Source organism: Trachurus japonicus, chromosome 6 (assembly GCF_045865225.1).
Source record: "Trachurus japonicus isolate A0001 chromosome 6, Traja_1.0".
In the NCBI taxonomy this organism is placed as follows: Eukaryota; Metazoa; Chordata; class Actinopteri; order Carangiformes; family Carangidae; genus Trachurus; species Trachurus japonicus.
Window position 1 is genome coordinate 16,755,570 of NC_140912.1, and position 25,188 is coordinate 16,780,757.

At 41.9% G+C, this 25,188-nt stretch overlaps 1 protein-coding gene across 1 annotated transcript; it reads right to left on the reverse strand.

The window, feature by feature from the left end:
• Window positions 1-11,231: 11,231 nt before the first annotated feature.
• On the reverse strand, window positions 11,232-16,194 carry lrrc4.2 (leucine rich repeat containing 4.2). The gene is made up of 2 exons (XM_085779388.1): window positions 14,701-16,194; window positions 11,232-14,562 (listed from the first exon to the last, which is right to left on the reverse strand). The coding sequence occupies exon 2, from the start codon at window positions 14,439-14,441 to the stop codon at window positions 12,447-12,449; it is 1,995 nt and encodes a 664-aa protein (XP_085635514.1). The 5' UTR covers window positions 14,442-14,562; window positions 14,701-16,194; the 3' UTR covers window positions 11,232-12,446.
• Window positions 16,195-25,188: the final 8,994 nt, after the last annotated feature.

A 25,188-nucleotide genomic window follows, 5' to 3' on the forward strand; every position in this document is an offset into this window, starting at 1 on the left:
GGCCAGGAAGGAGAGTCTGAGAGAGGAAGAGGCAAGAGGAAGACGAGGAATAAAAAGAGAACATAAACATATAGCAGATCTATAGTAATAGCTGATCAACCAATGGCAGAGGTAGTTAAAAGAAGAATGAAGAGTAGATATAAAAGAAGTGAGCTATGCTTAGAAGGAGTCACTAGAAGAAAACAGCTTGAAGGAAAGGGTATGACTCAGCTGCATAGGCAATTAGGACAAGGTGCAATTCTTAGACGGAATCCAAATTAAAGAAAGGCGTTTAGAAACTGTGCATGTGAGACAGAGAGAGAGCAAGAAAGAGAGAGAGAGAGAGAGTCAGTGGACGTTGTGTGTGGGTAGTAGAAGAGCGAAAGAAAGGGAAGGAGCCAAAATGAAAATAAGAAAGAGTGGAAGACTAAGGCAATTAGCTCATTCGAGTTGACAGAGCCGAACCGGAGTGTTTGGAAGTGATAAGGTAGTGAATGTGCAGCACAGGCAGAAGGCGAAACAACTGCATCTTCTCATCCCCCTATTAATACCACTGACACGCAATTGAACACTCTTGTTTCCAACTTAGTCATTTCTGAGCAAACGCACATTTACATGCACGCACACAAACACCGGCCTGGAGCACATTTTGCTGGTGTTAATGGTCTGCGTAATTCAAACACAACAGAATTAGTGGTGGAATAAAAACACATTTATGCCCCCTCCCATGTTTACCAGCAGTTTATTTCCAAGTTGATAGTTTGAATTTGTGAGAGTGATTTGGAGGCTAATCTCCTCTGTATTAAGATAAATACTTCTCCTAAGAACACATAATTATCCCCTATACAGTGGAGAAACCTGCACTAAGACTTCTAACCTCTCATTCATACTTTTTTCTATGCTGTGAGCAAATTGGGCTCCTATGTGTAGTTGGTTACACAATGTGCATAATTGCCATTCATCATGCTTTTATTCCCTGACACAGTCTGTGATTGAGTGTCTTTATTGGCTCAATGAGAGAACCTGGAGGCCAACAAATTTTAACATATACTGTACTGTGCATAAGACATTTGCTCAATTGCCATACCTTCAGAGCATGTTTACAATTAGAGTTGTAAATTGCTTTGTTTACATAAAGAATATGCAGCATTGATGGAAAAACAGATGACACTCACTGACCGGAGCTGGACTGAACGGTTGCGCTCTACTTCATTCAGATGCGGCATATCGTCATATTTGAAGCACCAAGTTGCTCTTACTTTTCACATGATCTGTTGTCAAGGCAGCGCATCAAATCCAACAGCTGTCCTCAGAGACGACAGCGATTCTCTGAAACCTGATGGATGAGTAATCTGCAAGGTAGTTTATTGAAGCATTACATACAAGGTCAGAGATGTTCAATTTACTGCAGCTACACTCAACAAAGCTGTTAAAAGCATTAAAACACAGCCTAAACAAAGCCCACATTTATCAGTGGACATATTTTTCTTTAAATACTGTATGTTCTCTTGCTTTATTATGCCTTTTGAAGAAAATAAAGATATTGCCAGTCATACAGTGCAAGTGAAAAGTTAATGGTTTGTTGTGCATGTTTTTCATTGACTCCTACACTGCTCCTGAAGTAAAACTTTGTGAAAAAAAAAATAAGAATTTGCCTGTAAGTAAGTGTTGACATCTAGCACAAGGCCAACAGAGCAGAGACTGCCTCAAGGAATAGTTTGGGTCATCTCATGTGGCTTCTGTGAGATACTTAAAGCAAGGAATACAAAGAACAATTGTTATATAGTACAACCCCCAAATCTCACATTGTTATTTGCTTCCATTGAAAAATATATATAGCATATACAGTATGAACAAAGGTCTGTATTTCAGATTTCACCCTTTTAAGAATATCTGGTCATATTTTAAGTAAGGAGCCTGCACAGAGTCAATGCTATGAATACATGCTTCTCCCATATTGCCAGTTACCATTGCTCATGTTTGTCTCTACGGCAAACTCATCACTTCAGCCATCTGTTTAACTTTCAAACCCATCCAGTGGTTTGGGCGATATAATCCCCTCTCTGGGACACTTTCATTGTGAAATATCTGCAAGGGGATATTCTTTTCCATCAATAGCAACTTCACACAGAGAAATCACATGGCAGATAAAATTAATTAATCAAAATGAATGGATCAGTGTATCTGACAAATAGGACAATGGGTGCTGCATCACAGAGTTGTTGAACTAATTAAATGAATAATTCGAACATGTGGTTTGTTCCAAATGTATCCATTATAGTGTAGGTATTTGTAAATGTGCTTTGTTTGTTATACTGGGGTTAATTTGAGAAATAATGGTAGCCATTATGTCTATCCAGACGCCTTTAGTGAACCTCCTTAAAGAATGTTCCATCTATTGTTTGTTATTGTTAAAATGTATTAGTGCTGTTCGGTCTCATGTTGCATTTGCAACATGCCATTTAGTTCTGCTAGCAAACCAATGCAGGAAATGATATATGGTATGGTATTCTATTTTATTTCTGTACCTTGTTAGACAAGAAGCAGAGAGAGAACAAGAGAAGAGAATTACCCCCTCCGTAGGCTCACAATGTCTCATCTACAATATTTCCATTGCTCTGTGCTCTGACTCTAGACATAATATATTAGGAAAATTATTTGCTTTCTTACCTCTCTCCATGTTAAGGAGTAAGATGTGTGAAATGGTACAATTATGCAGTCTGTGCATTGCTTAAGTAATGAATTAAATATGTTTTTACACATTCTATTCAGTAGAGATCAGCTCACAATCTCAACTATAATTGTATTTTCTTAATTGCAGTGTATGCAAAGGTTTCTTTAATTCATTATGTGCTAACTACCACTGCAGTAATTGGCCAGCAGAGGAGGACTAGGCATTGTGTCTGACTTGTGTCTCACTTAAACAGACAGACTTCCTCTGCTTCAACAAACAGCAACATATACTAATACTGCCATAATATTAGTGCAGACATTATTTCACTGAGAGCCATGGATGGACACCCAGATCCACAGGTCAAAGATCAATTTAACACTTTGTCTGCCTAAGTGACAAAAATATGAAATGCGTGTTGTGAGCAGGGCTGCACCATATTAGAAAAAACTGACATTGCAATATGTTTGTGCCTCCGATATATATATATTACGAATATTGAAAAATACAATACATAAATATATTTTGGATCTTCCTTTCCCATTTCTCGTTTTCAGAGTGTGTGGCCAACAGCGTGAGCATGGGAGGGAGAGTCTGACTGTGAGTCTTCTACAGACCTGGTTCGGGCCGAAATTAAATGGCTTGGGTTGGTCGGGTCCGCCACCCTCCACCCACTTTTTTTTTGGCCGGGTTCGGGACAAGAATTAGTGAGTGAGGCCGCGTTGGGTCCCCGTGGGGCTGTAAGCCGAGGAGAAAACTTTCCTTGTATCCTACAACCTTTATCCAATGAGGAGAGAGAACGGCCAAAACGACCGGATCGCTTACATCCTGCGATGTGAATATTGCACATGTGCACATCGCAGTGGCGATGCTCAAACATATACTATATCGTGCAGCACTAGTTTTGAGTTCCTGTTCCTGTTGGGTGTGAGGGTAAAGTCAGGCCTCTTCTAGCATTCGCTGGCTGATAGGCACTAGACCTCTTCTTGATGTCGTCAGTTGATGGACTAAGACACACAGACACAGGCTCATTCACATTCACACCAACAAGTCACATGGCTTCTATAGCTTGTGTTTGGACTGACAAAGGAAATTGAAGTAAATCCGTAGAAAAAAACACAAAACTTCATGCCAAAATAAAAAAGGAAGAGAGCCAAAGCTACGACTTTACTGCTGTAAAAAAAAATGTTCAAATTCAATATATTATAGTATAATATAATAATAAGTAATATATAGTTTTTAATTCATGTAGTTGCCTTGCCATTGCATTACCCCTCATTGTCACAACTCTTGTCTGTAGTCCACCCCAAAGAAAGCACTGTTAAATGTTTAATATGTTCTTATCGAGTCATGAGTTATACTGTACAACTCACGGAGAGATGGTGACTGTCCAGCTCCAAATCAATAGGCTAAATCCAGTATTACCCTGTATCTGTATCTCGTCCACAGTTTAGATAAGACACAAAATCATAAAAAAAAATAAAGAATAAACAAGAACAAATTGTATTTGACTTTTGAAATTTTCTCTTAATGACAAGAACACCAAGTGCTGACACAGGATAATCATGATAATTTGCTTCATTGAGTTAACTTTCAGGTGTCAATGCAGCCATCACAGGTCTGTTTTGTTTGATTTGTGAAACGGCTTCAATGATTATTGCCCCTTTTTCACATTGCTACCCTCAATATGCCACCACAGCGTGGACTCAACACAAAATGTTCACTGAATAGGCCCATTGAGCTCTGTTTGGAGTGGCTGTCTAACCAAGGTCCTCAAAGTAAATATGAATACAGTGCATTCTCTGGGGGTCACAGTAAGCTCCCTATTCACACGGCACCACGTCTACCACAGTTTCCTCAACAACCAATCATCACCGCACTGGAAATCAGGGAAACCATAGCAACCCTGAAGCCTTGGATGTTATTGGCAGGATCAATAGGAATGAAAGAGAAAAGAGACGGAAGTCAAGTTTTAAGAAAAGGAAAAAAAAAAGAAAGAAAACACACAACAACTCAATCTATGCAAGTGCCAAGATTGCCATTGAGCTGTGGAGATTTGACAGCAAGTCTGTTGATGAATCTACTATAAGCTCAAGTAGAAACTGTTCTCATTGTTCATCAGCTTGATGCAGTTCACAAAGTGTCTACATTTTATATTTCCTTCTCACTCCTGGGTGGAGGCCAGTCACCAGTCATGCTCACAGAGAGCTGGAGATTGGTGACAATGTGATGAACTTATGATAGTCGAAGATTTCCTGCCTTTGCATTTACCATAGCTTGGTTTACTTTACTGAGAGAAACACAGCCTTTTATAAAGTGTAAAATACTGGCTCAGTAGTAGTTTTGACCAGAGCAACAGTCGAAACTACAAGGGCTACAGTATGAAGACATCACCACCTGTTTTATGTAACATCATCTAATATGACAAAAGCCAAATCTGATAACATCTGGGTGTAACAATTCATCTAATACATCAATGCATCGATTTATATTCCTACCATCCAACTATACTGAGCAGTGCTCGGAAAGTTGGCCTTCCAGGCAACATACTATATCGATCTAAAATAGTTTTAAACGATTGATTGTATCGATACTAGAAATTGCACATTGGATCTAAGCGCGGCAAATTTTATATGGGTGTTTTGTTTGTTTTGTTTTTTGCACTTTTAATGGTAAACACACGTTAAACTAGCCATCCCCATTAGGTGGCCTGCGAGCGAGCCAAACGTCTCACCCTAACCCGCGACGATCTACTGGCACTGAGGCACCATGAAACTCAACATGAGAGATAAGGCGCGCACTGCTCTACGTTATTTCTATCTCACCCCACACTGTACGTCGACCTACGCTTGTGTAGAGAGCGCATAAACATGAAGACGTATCGCGCAATGTAGAGAGAGAGGGAAAAAAGGCATTTACCGCGCGCACACCAGCTGAGCTGCCGGTCCTCTGAGTGAAATATCAAAGTCAGTCAGATAACTAATAACATGGTCTGCAACAAAAACTGGCAAAGTGGACCAGGAAGTGACTGGACAGATGAGTTTTGTTTTATTTTACCGGACCATGCTAACAGTGAGAGTGACATTTATTTCACAGTCACACTGGTTGAATTTTTGGCTAAAAAGTTACCGAATCGATTCCAAGTCACTGAATTGTACCGGATCAGATACGAATGAACCGAATCGTACCAGCAACCACGATTGTTAAAACAAATCATTACACCCCTACTATCTGACTATAGCTACAAAAAATGAAACATTCAAAGCACAGGGAAACTGTTTTTGAAAGGTGATGTATTTCTTTATGTCTATGTGGGTACTGCCACTGATTTCATATACTGTATTTCCGATTCACAAGGTCACAATTCTATTTAATTCAACAGCAATTTAGTTATTTCAGTTACTGTCATGAACCAGCTCAAATTCAAGACAAGGGAGAGGGAGACCACACAAATAATAAAAGGTACCAAATGAATTAAATAGATTTTTACTAGTAATAAACCATACACCAATTTACTGAGGAACACTGTAGGCTACCAGTCTCACTGATATTGCAAGAGCATCACCATGTCAAAATGTAAAGTTTGTAAAGGATACAATAATGCTAACACAAACCAAAAATAAGCAAACTAGAAATCTTCTTACTGATCGGACAGAAATGTCTCTAATATGACTGCACATTTAAACGGACCACACACTTGACTTTTGAACTTTGACCTTGATGAATGACCTCGGCCGTCAGGCCATATCTGTCGATGTCCATGAGTACTCATGTCTAGCCTGGCTGCAAATCAGTTTCACTTGAAGGGAAAATTTTACATCATCAAGTGGTGTTTACAGTGTTTACAGCAGTTTTCAACAACTGCATTTCCTCTAATAGGTTACCTCAATTACCAGGAGTAACAGGCCATTATTGGGGGCAACCCTTTTTTTTATGATCCCTTCTGTTTAGCTGGATACTTTAGATCCATTCAATTTGGCTTTTTTAAAGTAATTGCATTTGTGTGAATACAAACTCAGTGCTTTTAACTGTTCCAATGTGCTATAGTAATCTTTTCATTTACAGTTGCTATAATGAAAGTAGCCTACATTGTGCTATTTTGGGATTATTTTCCAAAAGAAAAAAAGAGCATTTTGTATTTAATTTCAATCAAATATAAAGTATTAATATTCTTAAATTTAAATATCTAAGTGTATAAATAAATAAGTGTTTTGGCATGCTTGGCTGAGTACCGGGGGATTTAATTCTGCCCTGTAAACCTTTTTTTTTTTGTTAGATTGAATTTACCATATGTCTGCATTAAGGAAAACACATAGACAGACAGAGATACTACATTTTACTTGTGTAATCAAAGTCACATTGCTTACCCCACTTTTGTCCACAATTCTCAATCCATGTTTCTTGTTTTGCATCATGTCTATTGTTTTGTTGTTGTTCCAGTTTGCCTGTCAGCATGTGCCCATTCGTGCATTCTGCTTTAACCTCCACAGCAATGAGCAAGAGAGGTTAAAATAACAGAACAGTGGTTGTCACTGGTACTGAGGATGCTCTCTTTCTCTCAAACACTGCACACAAGATAGAGACAGACAGACAGAGAAAGAGACCTCCAGGAACAACCTCCAGCTGCCACCCCTTATCCACAGCTGCACCGGTCCAAGGAGAGCACCAGTCTCTGACATATACAGTACAATGCAGATGTAGCGGGTGTGTCATCAGTTTTGAAGTTGCATAATGGCAGTGACATATTTTGTATACCACCATAAGATTATTTTGGATTATGTTTTATTGTTTCGTCTATGCATCTCATATGCATCAAAGTAGGCATAAATGCATGTGCAGGAGTGCTTTCATGTTAATGTTTTGCTTTGAATCAGGGCAAAGACAAGTGGTTCAGTGTGACCGTCCTTCCGACTGCAGTAAAGTGAGGTCAGTCTCGTACCTTCTCCAGCATGCGACAGAAACTAGACATCAGCCTCCATTTGTTTATAGTCTCCCTGGAATAATAGCCTGACAGCATAATTTTTTGAGAGGAAGGTCACTCACCTGGTGCACACAGCCATGTTGAGGAATTAAAAACGAGCAAGACCCCATAATGTATCAACGCTGTGATTCAGAAAGTATTAACGCACGGTTTCTCCTTCTTTTCTTATCTAGCTGAAGTAATTCAAAGAACAGTTTTGCTATGTAATTAGATGGAATTTCTTTCTTTGTTCTCTGACTAAATGTGCATGTAATATTTCCTTAGTTAATTATGTAGAGGACGTGTTTGGGAAATTGCATCGATAGAGCAAAAAAGGAAGGAAACAGTACTGAAATTTAAACAATTTGGATCTGGAAATTATTTCTGTGAACTGTTGGTAGCTTTTCTGTGTATGTTGGTGTAGACTTCATGTAGACCAGCAGTTACTTCTTCCTTCGTGTCTGTGTTGTCTTGTTTTACCTTGACTCGAAACCAAAGACTGGTCTCACTGATAGAACATGCAGCACATAAGTAGTTTGGAGGTTTTGATTCAAGCTTCTGAATCGCTTTAAAAATGACTTTTTCAGTAAGTTAATGTCCCATTAAAATCTAATATCCAAGTTTATTTTAGCTACGTTTTACTTAAATGGATGGGAATCATGTCAGGTAATTTTATAAAATCACTATTTAAATCAATTAGCCTTTTTTATTCTTGTTATGAAAAATTGAATTAGTCATTTGTTGTAGAAGCTGAGACATCCTAGTGGCTGGAGATTTAAGAGCGTGTCAACTGGCTCAGATCAGGCCAGCAGTATGGAATAAGAGTGCAGTCAGGAGTAGGCTGACTAATCAAGCATTGAGAGAGGGATGAGAATTGAGTCTCGCCCATTTCTCACTTCTAAGAGGGCCATGGATCATTTCTCACAATCCCTTTGTGGGAACAAAAAGGCATCAGTCAGTGGAGAAACTGTGACAGAATTGCTGTGGCCTGCTACCTGACCAACACCTTTTTACTGCTGGAGACTTCATTAACAGATATGGATCTTGAAGCTCAAGGACTTGTTCCCAACAAACCCTTAACCTCATAGAAACGCCAAATCGTAGCGTTTCATCCCTGCCGCTTTGTTGTCTCTCTGCAGATCCTATCAAGCTGGAGTCAGACAAACTATATGTATGTGTGTGTGTGTGTGTGTGTGTGTGTGTGTGTGTGTGTGTGTGTGTGTGTATATATATACTATATATTGGCAGCTTAGCCATTCTTTTCACCTCTTCCACCCCCTGCCATCATTGATAGCATGAGCCTGTGACACACTGCTCACTTCAAAAAGATGCATCTCGTATTTGGCGGAAGCTTTATCGGTAACCCATTGGCTATGAATCAATAGCAGGGACAAGAAACACAGGTGGACATTAGTGAGCATGCTCCAAAAGACTATGCAAATCTGTGACAGTTGTTGTGCCAAACAGATAATAGGAGAAAGAGCGACACTGGAGGGGATGGGGATCAAGAGGCTGGCTCAAATCACAAACCTGTCCGTGCTATATTGAGGGGGTTTCAGTCAATAATTTTAAGTCAATTAGCGAATGATGAAAGGGACGCAGAGAAAGGGAAATGGCAGCAGTTATTACAAGACATCTCATCTCACAGCTCATTTGCAACAAGGCAACATACAGCCATTGAAAGCATATGACTGACGCAGCTGCTGGAGATAAGACGGCAGCCACCTCAGAGAAAACATTTATATTAACCCTACTGATGTGATCAGGGAAGGACAATTGTCTGGGCCTTTGTTTTCAGCAGCACAGCACAATGGTCATTCTACTCCAGCCCACAGCCACTTCACCCTTGACACTGTTGCAGCAAACTTGAATTGACCGAATGGTTGATAGTATTATGTTAATTTCCAGAACTGCCTCCTCTTTTGCCGTTTACTCTGAAGAGGAGGAGGAGGAAGAAATAAGAAGAAAGGAAGAAGTTCTCAGCGTGTCTGTATGTGGCTAGTTATTGGGCACAGGAAATGCTTTACAAACAGCCACCATCCTCTTATGAAGCCAGTAGCTCAACCAGAGCCACGCTGTGCTGGGGAAATAATAAGAGTCGGCTCTTTATCAACCCACACATACTGTAACAACCAAGAACATTCTGTTTTGTCAAAGCAAAGAGTAGGCATCACATTCTGGCGGTGATTGAATATTCAGCAGTGTATCATGTTTTCTTGAAGAGAATGGAGAAACACTTGACATATTCTTAGGGCTTCCATCTGCTTGTTGAGGCCCACCTGTACTCACACACTGCCAGATGTGCTGGCAGAAAACACTAGCACTGCTTCATCCATTCATTCAGATCTGAGGAAACCTCAAAAATGAAAATAATATAATAATTTAATGGTCATGGTGAAATTAACTATAATTTAATTTGTTTATACTGTAAGTGTATTCCATTTAAATAATACTCTTACTTCTAAACAAAGTGACTCAACCCACTCAACTTGTATCCCAGACTGTAACATATTGGCCGTCATTGTTTGTTTTACTGTACTACAAGTACTTCCTGCAAGGCAGCCGTCTTATTGTCAGTGTCAGAGAGATTACACGTGCAGTACATGTCCTAGCATAATGCTAGTCAGTATCACAGAGCACACTATTAACCATCTCTTGATGGTACAGGAAGTCTCACCAGGAGATTTTAAATGGAGCCTTGGTGTTCCTGTCAACTCGCTATCCTCCATAATTATCACAAGGGTCATACTGTAATTTCCTCTTTATCCCCAAATAGCCTCAGCGGGAGAACTATTGTATTGCACCATGAACCTTTGAAATTACCAGTGACCTGCATGGCTGAATAGCATTTGACAAAATCAGCACAAAATAAGGAGGACTGGTGAATAGTTGTATGAAGGGCAACTGTATAAGGTCATAGGTAAGATGTTGCAGTCACCACGGAGACTAAGCACACCTATTTATGGAAGCTGGCCTTTTAACTGCCTGACGTCAAGATAATCAAATTGTTCAGGAATCCACTGACATGTACAACATCCGCAAAAGATAAATAAATCAACAAATGAATGAAAATCATTTGTTGTGTGATATATTGAGAGCATCTCCTGGAAGTACCTGCTTCGCTGAAGTAGACTTGTGCTGTACTTCACATCACGATAAACCATTCACAACTGTTTTTCTTCTTATTGAAAAACACAATATATACTGCAGTTTTTTTGTTTTGTTCAATTGATAAATGTCATGTTCAAATGGGAACAACAACCTGCAGTTAAGCGTATAAGGAAAAGAAACCCACAAACTGTAGAACTGTGGGATACATGTATTTTTCCCCTTCACAGTCACTGAGAAATCAATGTTAAGAACTAAGCTGAGGCATCAAAGACCAACAGCCTATCTGACCTGCATAGAGCCCCACTGTGGGGTATAATGCAGCATTGTACACCAGTTACTTAAAGACCCATTCATGCAGACACTAAGTAAATGCATAGGACCATAAGATGGGGGGTTCGGGGTAAGATACGATTTACAATACTGCCTCCAGCCTTTACGATTAAACAACTTACACACATGGAAATATATTCAGAGAAGAAAAAACATCAGATGAAAATATTTCTGATTAGAGAAATACAAACCAAAGGTTTTTATTTTTCATAGCCTCCTTTGTCTCTCCATAAAAATAGTGTTGCTCAAAATAAACTGTTAAAACAAAATGAAAAACAAAGTCATGTTTCAATGTAGTCCATGGAAAAGCCCCAGTATCAGACATTCATTTTGTTTCTTTTCAATCCTGTTTTTTTTTTCCCTCTAAAAGCAGAACGGTCAGCAAAGCCCTGTATCACTGCACCACGTCTGTTCCTTTGAAAAATTAGCATCGAAATGAGCCCTTGCAGAGACAAGTCAGGCAACTGCTGTAATGCATTACTAAATTAGCCCTAAACACTACACAAGCCATTAAGAAGCATGTCAAAACCTAAGGGAAAAGAAATAATACAAAATGCAACCAATAACAGAACAAAGTATTTGCAACAGCTGTTATTAGCCTGCACTTCATCTTTGCCAGTTGAGCCAGTGGGGAACATGTGCACACTAAATAAACATGTTTGGATACGCTACAACTAAGAAGCACTGGCACTGTCAAATAAACGCAGCTTAGCTCCGGCGAACAGAGGGTTAAACCTTAGCTGCAGAAATTCACTGCAGTCCAAAAGCATTTGGCTGATAGCTACTGAACAGCACATTCTATCTGTGCCATTATGCTGCTATCCTTGGACAAATATTTCTATCTATCCAGATTTTGCTTGTGTGTCTTTTGTGTTCTTTAGTCTGGAAATACCATTTTATTGCATATAATATTTGGCACAGTAAAAACTGGAGCTTACGTTTGGGGCTGTATTTATAAACTGTTGCCTGTATAAAGAGTTTTTTACTGCATCCTAAATATGGTCAAAAAACAAACTAAATGCCTCTTCTCCTACAGTAGACAGTACCACCTTCTATTATCAGTCACAAAAGCAATTCATTATCTTTGTCTTTTTTTTTAAATAGGAGTCACCAGTTATTAGAAAATAGTTTCAAATTACTTTCTTTTCTAATATAATCTGCATGTCTCACCACTTCCTGACAGTAGTTTCATTTATATATATTTGTATTTTTTCATATTTATATACTTATGTGTAGGCATGTACAAGAAACAAAAAACTGTCTCTGTTTTGCACTTCTGTACAAAAGAAAGTTACCGTTTTGTTCATTGTGCATTCTATTGCATGGACTGATGAGCGGATAGGTGGAGAGGAGAGGTTGGGGCAGAGTCAAAGATAGATCCAGAGGGAGCATTACTCAGATTTGGGTCTCTTGAACCTTCTCCTTGCCGTGAGTAGTCTTAATGACGTAGGGATCAGCAATGGTGCTGATGTGGCTGTGATGCTGTCTGACTGAGCGATGAAGAGAGTTGTTCTGGGTCCAGTGGGCTCCGTAGCCCCCTTGGCGAGAGGAGGAGGACACATACCCAGGCTTAAAGGTGTTGCTGTTGTGTTCCACTAATGTAGGCAGTACCAACATTGTGTCATCAGAGCCACTAGATCCGGAGGTGGGTGGTGGAACAGGAGGAACTTCATCCTCCACCTGTATGATTTCTGCCGTCCTGGCTGCTGCCACCGTGCCTCTCTGTTGATGCCGTTTACGTAACTTATAGAACGCTATCAACATGGCAGCTGATAACAAAGTAACAGCAACAAAACAGCCGATGATGATTTTGGTGGTTTTCATCATCTCATCCAGGCTGGCAGCTGGATGAGTAGTGACTGTGACAGTGGGAACTGACACCTGCCTGGGAGTCTGAGTGTTTTGGAACAGCACAGTCGGTGTGGAGATGAAAACAGGCTGAAAGACAGAGGGTGAGGCAGGGACAGTGGGCTTGGGTTTAGGTGTCTCCTCCACTGTGGGCTCCAAAATCTCCACTGTCACTGTGGTAAAGTAGGACAGGTTAGAGGTGTTGAGCTCGGCATTGCTGACGTTTAGGTAGGCCGAAGCGTTGGAATTTCCTGCCATGTTGCTCACCATGCAGGTGTAGACTCCTGTGTCAGAGGGGAGAACGTTGGAGAAATTGAGTGTCCCGTCGTTGAGGACAGATATCCGTGGGTGGGCTGAGCCGTGGGTCAATACAGTCCCATTGGGGAGAAGCCATCGGACTGAGCTCATTGCAGCTGTGCGACACTTGAGTTCTGCCACCCTCGCTGCTGAGATGTTCAGATCTCTGGGCGCATCGAGTATGAACGGTGCCGAACACTGAAAGGTGGTTTGATCAACTTCCACCAGATACCGTCCTCTCATGTGGACCGGGGTGTGGCAGCGTCCGCAACACGTGGAATTTGTGGGAATGTATTCTCTGAGCCACCAGGAGAGCCACACTACATCACAGTCGCATCGCCAAGGATTGTGGTGCAGGTGTAGCTCCACCAAGAACTGCAGAGGGGCAAAGAGGTTATGGGGCAGGGACGACAAGTTATTATGGGCTAAGTTGAGCTCCACCAACTCGGTGATGTCATCAAATGCATTCCTCTCAATGGTAGTGATGGCAGAGTTCATAATCCACAGTTTACGTAAATTCTTGAGCCCACGGAAAGCCCAAGGCTTCAGTTCAGGGAAAACATTCTCTGATATTTCTAGCTCCTCCAATCCCACTAGAGGTGAAAGATTAGGAAACTCTCTCAAGTTGCACATCCCCAAGTTGAGGTACTTGAGGTTCTGAAGGCCCTCATATGCCCCATCGGAAATGTACTCCAATTTCCTCAGCTCTCCCAGGTCCAGTCTCATAAGCGAGGGGACACGGTTGAAGGCATAAGAAGGGATGCTCTCAATAGGATTATTTCTAAGCCACAACTCTCTCAACTTTGACAGGTACTCAAAAGCTCCACTAGGTATGACCGTCAGTCTGTTGTCGAACAGCTCTAGGGTATTGAGACTGGTCAGACCATTGAAGGCCCCCACCTCAATCTGCCTGATGGCATTTCTGCCCAACTGCAGTACCTCCAGGTGATGTAGGTGTCTGAAGGTATCTGCCTGTATGGTCTCTATGCTGTTTTCCATCAGATTCAGGTACCTGGTGTTGGCCGGGATGTTTGGAGGAACCCTAACCAGGCCTCTGCGGGTACACACCACCTTGCTGAGCTGGTTAGTGCAGGAGCACACAGCTGGACAGTTCTGTGGGTTAGCTGAGCCCAGCGCAGGGCCTGTGGACTGGCACATACTGAGAGCAGGCACCATGAGGGAGAGCACGGCGAGCAGGGCTGCGTTCCAGGTAGGCTGCACACTAACCTGGCCCAGAGGACTCATGGTGTGGAGGGCTCATTATTTTGCATGGTGGGGGGAGACGGCACACACCAGAGTACAGACCACCCTAGCCTGGCTGGAGCAACTCAAGGCTCCCAAGTTCCATCGACAGTGCAGGGAAACGCTATATCAAAATTGATGTGTGGGAGAGAGAAGGGAAAAAGAGAGACGGAGAGAGAGAGTGAGAGATTAATACAAGTAGCAGAGGAAAAGCAGTGCAGCAACGTAAGAAAAAGGTTGAAAAACAGGATCAGTGACGTACCTCATTAGTTTAAAAGTGGTCCTTTTTGCCTTTTCCCAAATGTTAAAAGCAACAGCTGTGCATCTTGTTCATTTATAATTCCTTTTCATGAACAGACATGAGACCAATGTTTTCTTATTTTTCCTTTTTGAAAAAGTGAGGTGGCCCTGTATTAGCCAAGGGTACAAAATGGCTCCTGGTATTAAAGACTGAGAGCAGCATGGAAAACACTCACAGGCAGAGGTAAGGCCATGAAGGCTTGGCAGGTGCCTGGATCCCTTCTGCCCCCACTAACTGCCCCCCTGCCAGGCTGCAGACTCCAAAATGCAGCTCCAGTATGGACAAATCACAATGATCCATAATGCAGTTGAACGAGACAGAGGAGGAGAGAAGAAGTGACCAACTGATATAAATAAAAATCCTCAGTTCTGTCGGCTCCTGATACATGTGTTGGCTCGTCGGCTGGTCGCCCGTTTGGTGGAGAGACCTCCCTCACTGTGACTTTGCCAAGGGCTAGTCGGTCGCTGATTAGCCCCGTTGTGACAGGGACTGAGAGACAGAAAAAGGCTAAAGAACTCCCGGCACAGTCATCCCCCTCTCCTCTCCTCCTCTGTGTTCCTCTCGCTTCCTCCCAACGTTGGGCTGGCCCTGGTCAGAGCAGCTGCAGGCTGCCGTGTGCACAGTTAGCAGTAATCCGTCTATTCCTCCCGGGGGGCGGGGGGGGTTGGGGGGTGGTGGGAGAGATGGTGGCGCTGGGTGGGGGGTGGAGAAGAGGATGTGCTGCACTGTTGGAGCTTCGCAAAAGGCTGTCGGAGGAGAGAGAGAGCACTCTTGTCCTCTTCTGCAATGAGAGAAAAGAGTAAGGATGACGCTGGGAGGATGTGTGTGGAAGTGGGCTCCGTATCTGTATCCATAAACAGAGGAAGGTATTGAAGATTCTTCTCTGCGCTCGCTGTTTGTCCCCCAGGCTGCCTCCTGCAGTCTTCTTCTGCTTGCTTATTTGTTAGTTTTTTCTCCAGGGCTGAGGTAGTAAGTTGTGGCAGTTAGCCATGTGTGTGGCTGTCAGACTTGCGGCTGGCTGGTGGACTACTGCGGTAGCCAGAGTAGAACAGAGAGAGAGGGAGGGAGAGAGAGAGAGAAAGAGAGAGAGGGAGGGAAAGAGAGAGATTGAGAGAGAAGGAGAGCGAGAACCACTGACAGATCAAGAGCATGAGAAAGATAGAGTGCGCGAAGGAGAGAGTGAGTGTGTGTGTGTGTGTGTGTGTGAGAGGGAGAGAGAGAAAGAGAGAGAGAGATGGAGAGGAGGAGGCACGCGAGCACTCAAACAGGCAGCCCACCGTCACAGAAGCAGCAGGAGCAGCATTCTAATCCACATCTCCTCTTCTTGTTTATTCTCCAATCTCTCTCTTTTCTCTACCCCCCCCCACCACCCCCACCCCCCACCCCTCCAATGTGTGTCGGTGTTGCAGGCAGCTAAGATGCTCGCTCTGCCCCCTCCCTTTGTCCTTCAGTGGGAACGTGAATGTACTGCTGACGCACTCCTCTCAGCTGCTCAGCCAGCCTCAGAGCAGTGCATTGGTTTGATGCAGTGTTCCTGTGTATTAACACATTCAACCTCCCCTCCTCCCCTATCCCTCCGTCTCTCCCTCCCCTCACTGTAACTATCTTCTCCTTTTCTTTCTCTTGTTCTTTCCGTCTGTTTCTCACGTGTTCTGTCCCCTCGCCTCCTTTTTCTTGACTCTCACTCAGTGGATCACTTCACCGGTGCTGATCTTCCCCTCTCTCATGCTGTCTGTCGATGCACCACCTCCCCCAACCTATCGTTAAAATTAAAAGCCTCCCATTCCAATGTATCATTCACAGACAAGAGGTCAGACTTTCTACTCCAACTCCGGAGTGGTTTCGTGCTCTCTCTCTTTCTCTCTCTCTCTCTCTCTCGCGCTGTCTCTTGAGCGCAGCAGTGCGCCTGTGCTTTCCAGTGAAAATGCAGCTTTCTGCTGCGCCTCACCTCTTGTAAGGCACAGTTTGGCGAGTGTTTCCCTCATGCATTATTACCATATGGGACGTCGTTGTTTGCTTTTGGTATTTCGATTCAGTTGCAGGGGATTTATTGAGTCTGTGAGAGAGAGTTTTAAAGGTTGACGGGGGGTTGGAGGGGGTCGTGGGCCTGTGACATCATGGAGGACTGAAATGCTGACTCTGCTTCTTTGTGTCTGCTGGGCAGCCTTCTCTTCAGGGAGAAGAACGATGAAAGAGCTTGCACACAGTTATCACTTGGAAAGATGAGAAAGAAAGACGGAGAGATAGAGGAAAAGAGACTTACCGAGAGAGTAGGGGAGAGAGAGAGAGGGATGGGACCGGGTGGGAGGAGATATATCCACGTCCTTGATAAAGCAGGGGGAAGGAGCCTATAGAAAGAAGTGAGAAATGAGATAAATAGGGATAGAGGGGAAGAATGAGGGAGACAGATGAGGGAACGTACTGCATAGTAGCCTCCTTAGTGAAATGGCACAGAAAAGCAGAGAAAAAGAAGGATGAGGATTACGGGTGAGGACTAGGAGGGACGAAAGGAGTGTTGGTAGTGTTGAATTACGGTAAGTATCATTTGAATGCAGGACAAGGAGTCTCCCTCCCTGCCTTTGGTTAATGACCACATTCTCTCTCTCTCTCTCTCTTCCTCCTCTCTCTTGTCACATACATATTTGCTGCTGGGGATGGGGTCTACAGAGAAAAAAAAACAATACATGCAGGCAATAATGACAGTGCCACTGTCAATTCCAATTTTAATTCCAATTTGTGAAATAAATAAATGAACGGAATATTACATCCCACTATGTAAAGATGTTATTGAAAAATTAATGCTCCATGTCCACATAAGACTATAAAGACAACGAAGTGATACTGAGGGTAATATAAAGGGATGCAAGACACAGTTTTACAGATGGAGAGCATGAGGACTAATGCATTTGTGCAAGTATACAGTATGCAATCCCTTGTTTGTGTTCATATAAAGGGATATGCATACAATATCATAATAAATAAATGATAAATCTAACAATTATCTTCCGGATACTTCAAAGGAAAGTAGTAAAAAAAATGTTACCCTATGTGTTTTACTAGCTACACATCCATTTTATTCTGCTGCATTAATGTCCCCGGTCAAAACAATAATCGTTACCTTAATAGACAACTGAGACAGGGACAAGATGAGTGCTTGGGGATGATACAGTATAGAGGAAATATAGAAGTTCTTCTGTAGAGCAAACTGTTTATATCATTTGAATGCAGGACAGTATATTTTGGATTTACTAGTTGATATTCTATGTTCATCAACACAAAGTAATGAGGCTTATGCAGGGAGGGACAGGACTGATGCTGTTATCACATTCAGTTTGGAATGAATTAAAATAATCTTTGCACATAAGCGAAATATTTTGCTTGAAATGAGGAGTTATGGTTCCAAATAAAAAAGAATGCAGACGGTCCTTTATTACCCCACAATATACTGAGAGAGAAAAACCACTCTGTGAGCATCAAAGGGAATGAATGAAACATATCTCACAGTTTGTTTTGGGCATAGAAAAAATGACTCTGGGAAGGCTGAAATAACAGAGAAAAAAACAAAAGATGAATGAAAAACTCACTCTGAAACATCTGTGTTTTGAAAAGGTAGCATGCCAGAAAGAAATAGGAGGGGAAAAAAATGGAAAAGCATTTCAAAACACATGCCAAGTGCAGCTCATGTACCTATTCTATTCCCTAGATGTGGTGCTGAGTGGAGAGAGAGAGAGAGAGAGAGAGAGAGAGAGAGAGAGAGAGAGAGAGAGAGAGAGGGCATGACGGGGAGGTAACTATTAGTTAAGGTGGTGCAGGCAGGGTTGGTCAGATAATTGATGGCCATGGATGTAGCCGCTGTGTTAATGCTATTACAGGGGGCATGAGCATGGAAAAGGTCAGGTAACACACTGAATATATGACATTTCCTTCTACTGTCTTTATGACTGTCTCTTACTCCCTGTCCTCACCTCTGTCTTTTTTCTGTCCTTGTTCTATTTAGCCAACATGGATCTATAGTTAGGGTATGATGATTCATTGCCATTTAGACACAAATATATGTGTTGTGTGCATTAAATCACAGACAGTTTTTAAAATGATTTTGTTGCATCCTGTCTTACAGTATCTCACTTAAACAGCATTTAATATATTACACAAGTCAGACTTGTCTTACAAAACATTGTATATGATAAACTGGTTGGATTATCTGTTTTGTTACCTTGTCTGGCCTCTTCACATTAAATCATTAATTGAAACAGTGGCCACTGAGCACTATGCCACACCATATCATTTAATTTGACTTCCATTCATCAGGAATACAAAAATATGACCTTATCATTCTGTTAATGATCGCTCTCAACTTTTTGGTAAAACTTATCTCACACTATTGTGCTTAATGTCCTTTTCAGAACATTATCTGTACTTTTAAAGCAGGACATATTGCAAGGTTACAACACGGTTATGAGATTCTGAAGCATGCATCCCTTTAAGGCAGAAAATTTGAAGAAACAACTTAATCTCCAAACATTGATAAGAGCTGAATAGATATGCAGGTGTCAATGGAAAGGACACGACAGACAATCTCTTTTATCCACTGTCAGTTACAAAAATAATCAAAAATATCTTAGTATCTGGCTATACTGTAGTTAACAAATGTGGAAGTATGTCCTGATGAGCAAAGTTATAGGTGGTCATATATGATTCTCTCGAAAATATTATGTGTTTGAGCCCATCACAATAGTTGCCAAACTTTTAAAACATGTTCCGACCTTTTGAATACAGTTGTCATGCCATGTTCACTTTCCTAGAAAAGAGGGGATCTTTTGGCCTCAACACACAGTATAGTATTCCCCAAAAGAGACCAAAAAAATGGAAATACATTCAAGACAGACAAGAATCAGTACCACAGAGGAGTTGAGTGTGTGGTTAAAATCTTTGGAGAGTGTGGGTCAATATCACATCAGGATGGATGGGACTGATGCTGAACATCTCAGTGTTTGTGCATATACCTGCAAACTCAGAACGGGTGAAAGAGTTGAGTAAACCCCTGTAGGGGGGTCTGGGGGCATCCCCCTCAGAAAATGTTTGTGATCTTAACCCTGTAAAACCCAAATATAGAAAAACCATTCAGATGCTGTTGTAGGAGGCCTTTGGGGGTGAAAATGGAGTGTTTTCACATAAATGAAGCATTCTGGTAAACTCTAAGAAAATAAAGAGAGCAGACAACATTTGCCTCAGATAAAAAAAAAAGCTCATTTAGTACTGACTGTGGTTCCTATAATTGTAAGGCAACAAGGCAAGAATGGCTGAAGTGTATGAAACTTAAACTTGAACCACTGGTCTAGTGGGGAGCATGAGCTGGTGGGCAAAAACAAAAGTCATATTTTAAATCTAGGGGTCTGGGCCAGCCATGGGTGGGGGGCACGTCTGTAGAGCGGTGTGGTTGATTAAAATAAACATTAGGCTCAATAATGGATTTTTTAAAACTACAACTTGAATTTCTGGCAAGGGGTCCTGTTGGGAGGGCGGGGGTGTCTGTTGGGGGGGTGGTGCACCCCCCCAGATACACTGTAAGGGAAACACTGCATCTGTAGGCCAAAAGCAGTGTGGCGTAGAAAGTGTGGGCTGGGTCAATACTGAGCGAGTGACATCCTGCCCTACAATGCTGTGTCAGGGTTAGAGGGGAAATTGAATGTAGCAGGAAGTTGGGTCTACATGCTGATAAATGTGTGTGAGAAACCCAATTAATCCGTGCCTGATAGTCAGCGAGAGGGTTCAAGCCGTGACTCTGGGACTGCCACCGCTCGTCTGAAGCTTCGCAGGACTGCTGCTCTTCGCGTAGACGGCCCCATAATTTACACTTTACCTTTTGTGACACTGCTGACTCTTACTGCTGAGTTCTGATACAACATGGTGACTGGAAACAACTGCCCGTCTTCGAGGGAGTCTGGGCTGAAAGCTGAAGATCGTCCTGATCCTGTGGTCTCGGGCCAAACACATAATGTTATGGAGCCATAAAGGTCAAGCCTCCCATGGACTGAGACAAATAGTGCTACTGCCAGCTGCTGAAGCCAGCACTACTGCACCAACATTAAAATCACCCACTTCTGCTAATGCTAATAGCACTCCTGCAACTGCAGGGCCGGCAGAAACAACATGTACCGCTTAGTTACTGTTAGTGACTGTTTCACCGATGCAGCCTCACCTCGTTGTGTAGTTAGAACTGACGGGTCTAATTAGCCGCTAGCATTAGCCATTACCTTGCCTTAGCTACTGCTCGATGTCTGCTGGCCCCTGTGGATCCTTTGCCACTCAGCCTGTGCTTAGTGTGGCAGGTCAGCAAAGTGCTGGAGCAGCATTTGGCCGGAGAATAGAGGAGTGGATGGTGAGAGAGAGAGGAGGCCGGTGGAGGCAGATCGATGTGGCCTGTATTCATTAACCCTCGCTCACGGCTCCCTTCCCTCCCCAATCACAACCCCGCCATTTTAGGACGGCAGGAGGTGATTTATTAGCTGTCCTGGCTCAGTCAGCACCATCGACCCACAGTCTGAGGAGAGTTGACTCACACCAGGATATACCGATTCCCTCACTGTGGGCTGAACTCACTCAGTAATCCGACACCATTCAGAGAGGAACCACGCAGGAGGAAGAAAAGATCAACATATTTATTTCTATTGTTGGCTTTGTCTGAAGGCAGGAGGAGGCAGCTACTGGCCGTACAGGGGTGTTACACATTTTTTAACAATCTCGTAATAAGGACAAATTGTTTATTGCAAAGGCTGGTAACAGACACTACAAGCTGACCCTGAGGTCTGGGGCCAAACATACAAACCACCAACTTGTGACAGTCAAAACTCCCACAGGCCATAGACTCGTGTTGTATTACTATAGCATAAAGATGCCCATGCTACTGAGCAGAGGTGGGTAGTAACGCGCTACATTTACTCCGTTACATTTACTTGAGTAACTTTTTGGATAAATTGTACTTCTAAGAGTAGTTTCAATGCAGCATACTTGTTACTTTTACTTGAGTATATTTCTTCAGAAGAAGCGGTACTTTTACTCCGTTACATTGAGCTACATTCCGGTCGCTACTCGCTACTTTTTCTTATCGATCCAATGTGCAAATTGTTTATTTTTTAATGGAGATACTTCCGAGCCTCTGTCACATGACTGCGTTTCACCAATCAGATGTAGCCACTCGCGATGTTTGCCTCCGTGTAACCAATCAGACAGAGCCAGGCAGTCACATGACCGCACACAAAATCTCTGCGGTAAACAGGAGGGCCACTCCGCCTCAAATTTGAGAAACTGCGGCTAGTAAATGATTAGGATGACGTCAGCTCTGGTATGTCGTGGATAATGTCCGTCAAGGCAAAGATATTCAATATAACCCGTCTTTGGTGAAGGTTCTCAGTCATCCAGGTCATCTTATTTTTCTTCCTCCCCAGGAAGTTTAAACCCCATACACACCTGGAGACATGTGACTCCTAGTCACATGACCACCCCTCCAGTTTCGGGGGTGTGGCCATGTGACTCGAGTCTCGGGGGGTGTGGTCATGTGACTTTGGTTTCACTAGAAACCAATCATAGGACCACTCACTCTGGGTTTAAACACCTGGGTTTCTGGCATTAGTCTCAGACAGTTCATATCATAGATAGGCCTATGTAAGTTATTGTGGCTGAATTTGTCTTAATTTATGTTAGGCTACTTTGTAAAAAAAAATGTAATTTAGGCTATTGTCCTAGTTGTTAAATGTTGTTCTTTGGCAATATCTGAATTTTTTCATTGCTATTATATTTATGTGTATTTGTTTAGGCCTATACGCGCTGATCATTAATTGAATTGAATTGAATTCCTTTATTGTCATTCATACCAAGGTATAAATGTAATTTAAATGCAAACCTCCATGTGGTTAAAAACATCAATAAAGATAAAAAAGACATACACACAATCAACAACAATAGGACAATAAAACGAACAAATCAGAGGTTACTCAGCAGTTACTCTGTACTTGAGTAGCTTTTTCACCAAGTACTTTCTACTCTTACTCAAGTAAATATTTGAATGGCTACTTTTTACTTTTACTTGAGTTAAAGCAGAAGTAAGTGATATATTTGTGTTAATATAAGTCTTAAATAGTTATATCTTCCGACAGCAATCACTTACATAGAGTGTTTGGACTGAAACACGGGTCTGTCAGTCACTCTGCTCTGCTCTGAGCCGAGGAGAAAACATTTATCGTATCCTACAGTTTTTATCCAATGAGGAGAGAGAACGGCATGCAGGGCTGTGTGTGCAGCCAAGGAACACCGTGAATGTGGCGACGTAGGGACGAGGGCTGTTATGGTGCGTTCAAGGAAACTCGTATTTTTCCGACCTGTGAAGTCGTACCAGTTCGATCTGGTACATAGACTGTACAAAAAGACGTACTGGTACGATTTCACGGGTCGGAAGTTACGAGTGGCCGTTATAGTGACTTTCACCGGTAAAACAGGTCGAACAAAGTTGTAAGTTGTGACTTGAAGCTGTAATTTATGATTTCAAAAGCCTGCCTGGAACGCAGCATTAGCGAAAACGACCGGATCACTCACTTCTGCTTTAAATTATTCTAAAGTAACTATACTCTTAATTGAGTACAATTTTTGGCTACTCTACCCACCTCTGCTACTGAGTACCTGTATAACAGAGTCAGCATTTATTCAGCTATTTACTTATGTCATTCAATGCCATAAATAAAGATACATGAACACACAATATAGTACAGCTGTATGCAAGTTGGATCATAAAGACAGGAGCAGCTAGAAAGAGACAGAGATAAAGAAGTGTGTCTTAGCCTGGTTTGTTAATGCTGTGGAATAATATGGTATGCTTCTATTTAAAGCTGTCTCAATATTAATTCCTTATCCAACAGTGAGGTTCATCATTTTCTGAGTTTGTTTTCTGGAAAAACTGCTCTTTAAAAAAAAAAAAAAAAAAAAAAGAGCATCACTTTAATTTGATTTTATCCATATCTTATGTCCCCACAGGCATAAGCTGCTTTTCTTCCTGGTCTTTTCATCTGGTAAGTTTATTAGACTTCATTTCAGCACCGGGAGCTGTCCACACTAAGACCTGTTAAACATCATTGTACAGAAGGAGACAGTCCACATGCCGCTCTCCTCATGGAACTTACTGATAATTAGATGGCAAATAAAGCCCGTCTTCCCACAGGCCTTGCGTGTGTTTACACCGTTAAAGCTACCGTATATCTATTTAAAAAACTGTGAAGTCCGTAAGGCTATAAAGAAAAAACGTTTTTTGATTTCACTGAAGGGTCAAATAAGTTTTCTGCAGACTCTAAGTATATTTAATATGAGAAATATGTGCATTGAATGTAAATGATGAACAAAAAGGGTTTGTTTTATAGTTTTTAATTGCTCTCACTTTCCTCATGTAAACAGAGTTTTACCATGTCACTGTGGCATTACACACATGATGACAGTAAAACCTGGATGGGTGTGTCTGTTCTCTGTGTCACAATTTCACCATTACACTACTTGAATTATGAAAGTGATATTAAACATTATATATGTCATGTACTGTATGGATATAGTATGTGACATATCTTATGTGTAAGTTGGGCATATACAGACAATTCATCTGTCAATGTAAGTCCGTGTTGTGTTTCTTACTCATACACTCTCACAACTGCCCATTTTGTTTTTATAAATCCATCATCAGGAGTCACATCTTGTCTGACAAACAGCTCTTAATAAAAACAATGCTGCTCAATGGATTTTATTGATTTCCTTCAGAGAGCACAGCAGGTAGTCAGTAGTTGGGACAAAGAAAAAAGGATCCAGTGAATGGGGTCAGATCCTGATCATACGTTTTCCTTTGTCATGTCCTTATCAATAAATATTGCTGCTGCATGATCCCTTTGTTTGAAAAAGGTATTAGGTGATGTTAGGGATGTGAGGAACGCTGACAACAGAGATTATGACAGTAAACACTATCAATCAGAGCCACACGTCCCTGTTAAATAATAAATAAATAAACCCCCCTTCGGAAATTAGCCTTCAACAGGTTGCAGTATTTATCTATTTTTATTTTCACGTCTGGATGCTCAAACCCAGTTAATTATATTTGTGTATCCCATTAGTGCTGTGATTGATTTTGTGAGCTTGGGGAGAAAAAGAAGGTGCCCTTCCTTACTTCCCATGTGCAAAGAGTGCATTTCTTGACAGAGCCCTCATTGTTTGCAGGCTGCTGACCTTCTTCACACACTCATTTGTATGTGTGTTGGGGTGTTTACGAGTTCCTTCCCATCTTTAAAATTGCGACTTGATCATAGCAACGCAATGACCTCTGTCATTAACTGCAGTGCAATGTGCTGCGCTGAACCCACGTGGAGGGATGAGTGGAAACGCTCATTCAGATTTTAAGAGTCTGGTGAGCCACAGCGTTTTAAA

Bases quoted from the DNA above. Each gene is read 5' to 3' on its own strand.
- lrrc4.2 (XM_085779388.1), bottom strand. From the start codon at position 14,441: ATGAGTCCTCTGGGCCAGGTTAGTGTGCAGCCTACCTGGAACGCAGCC.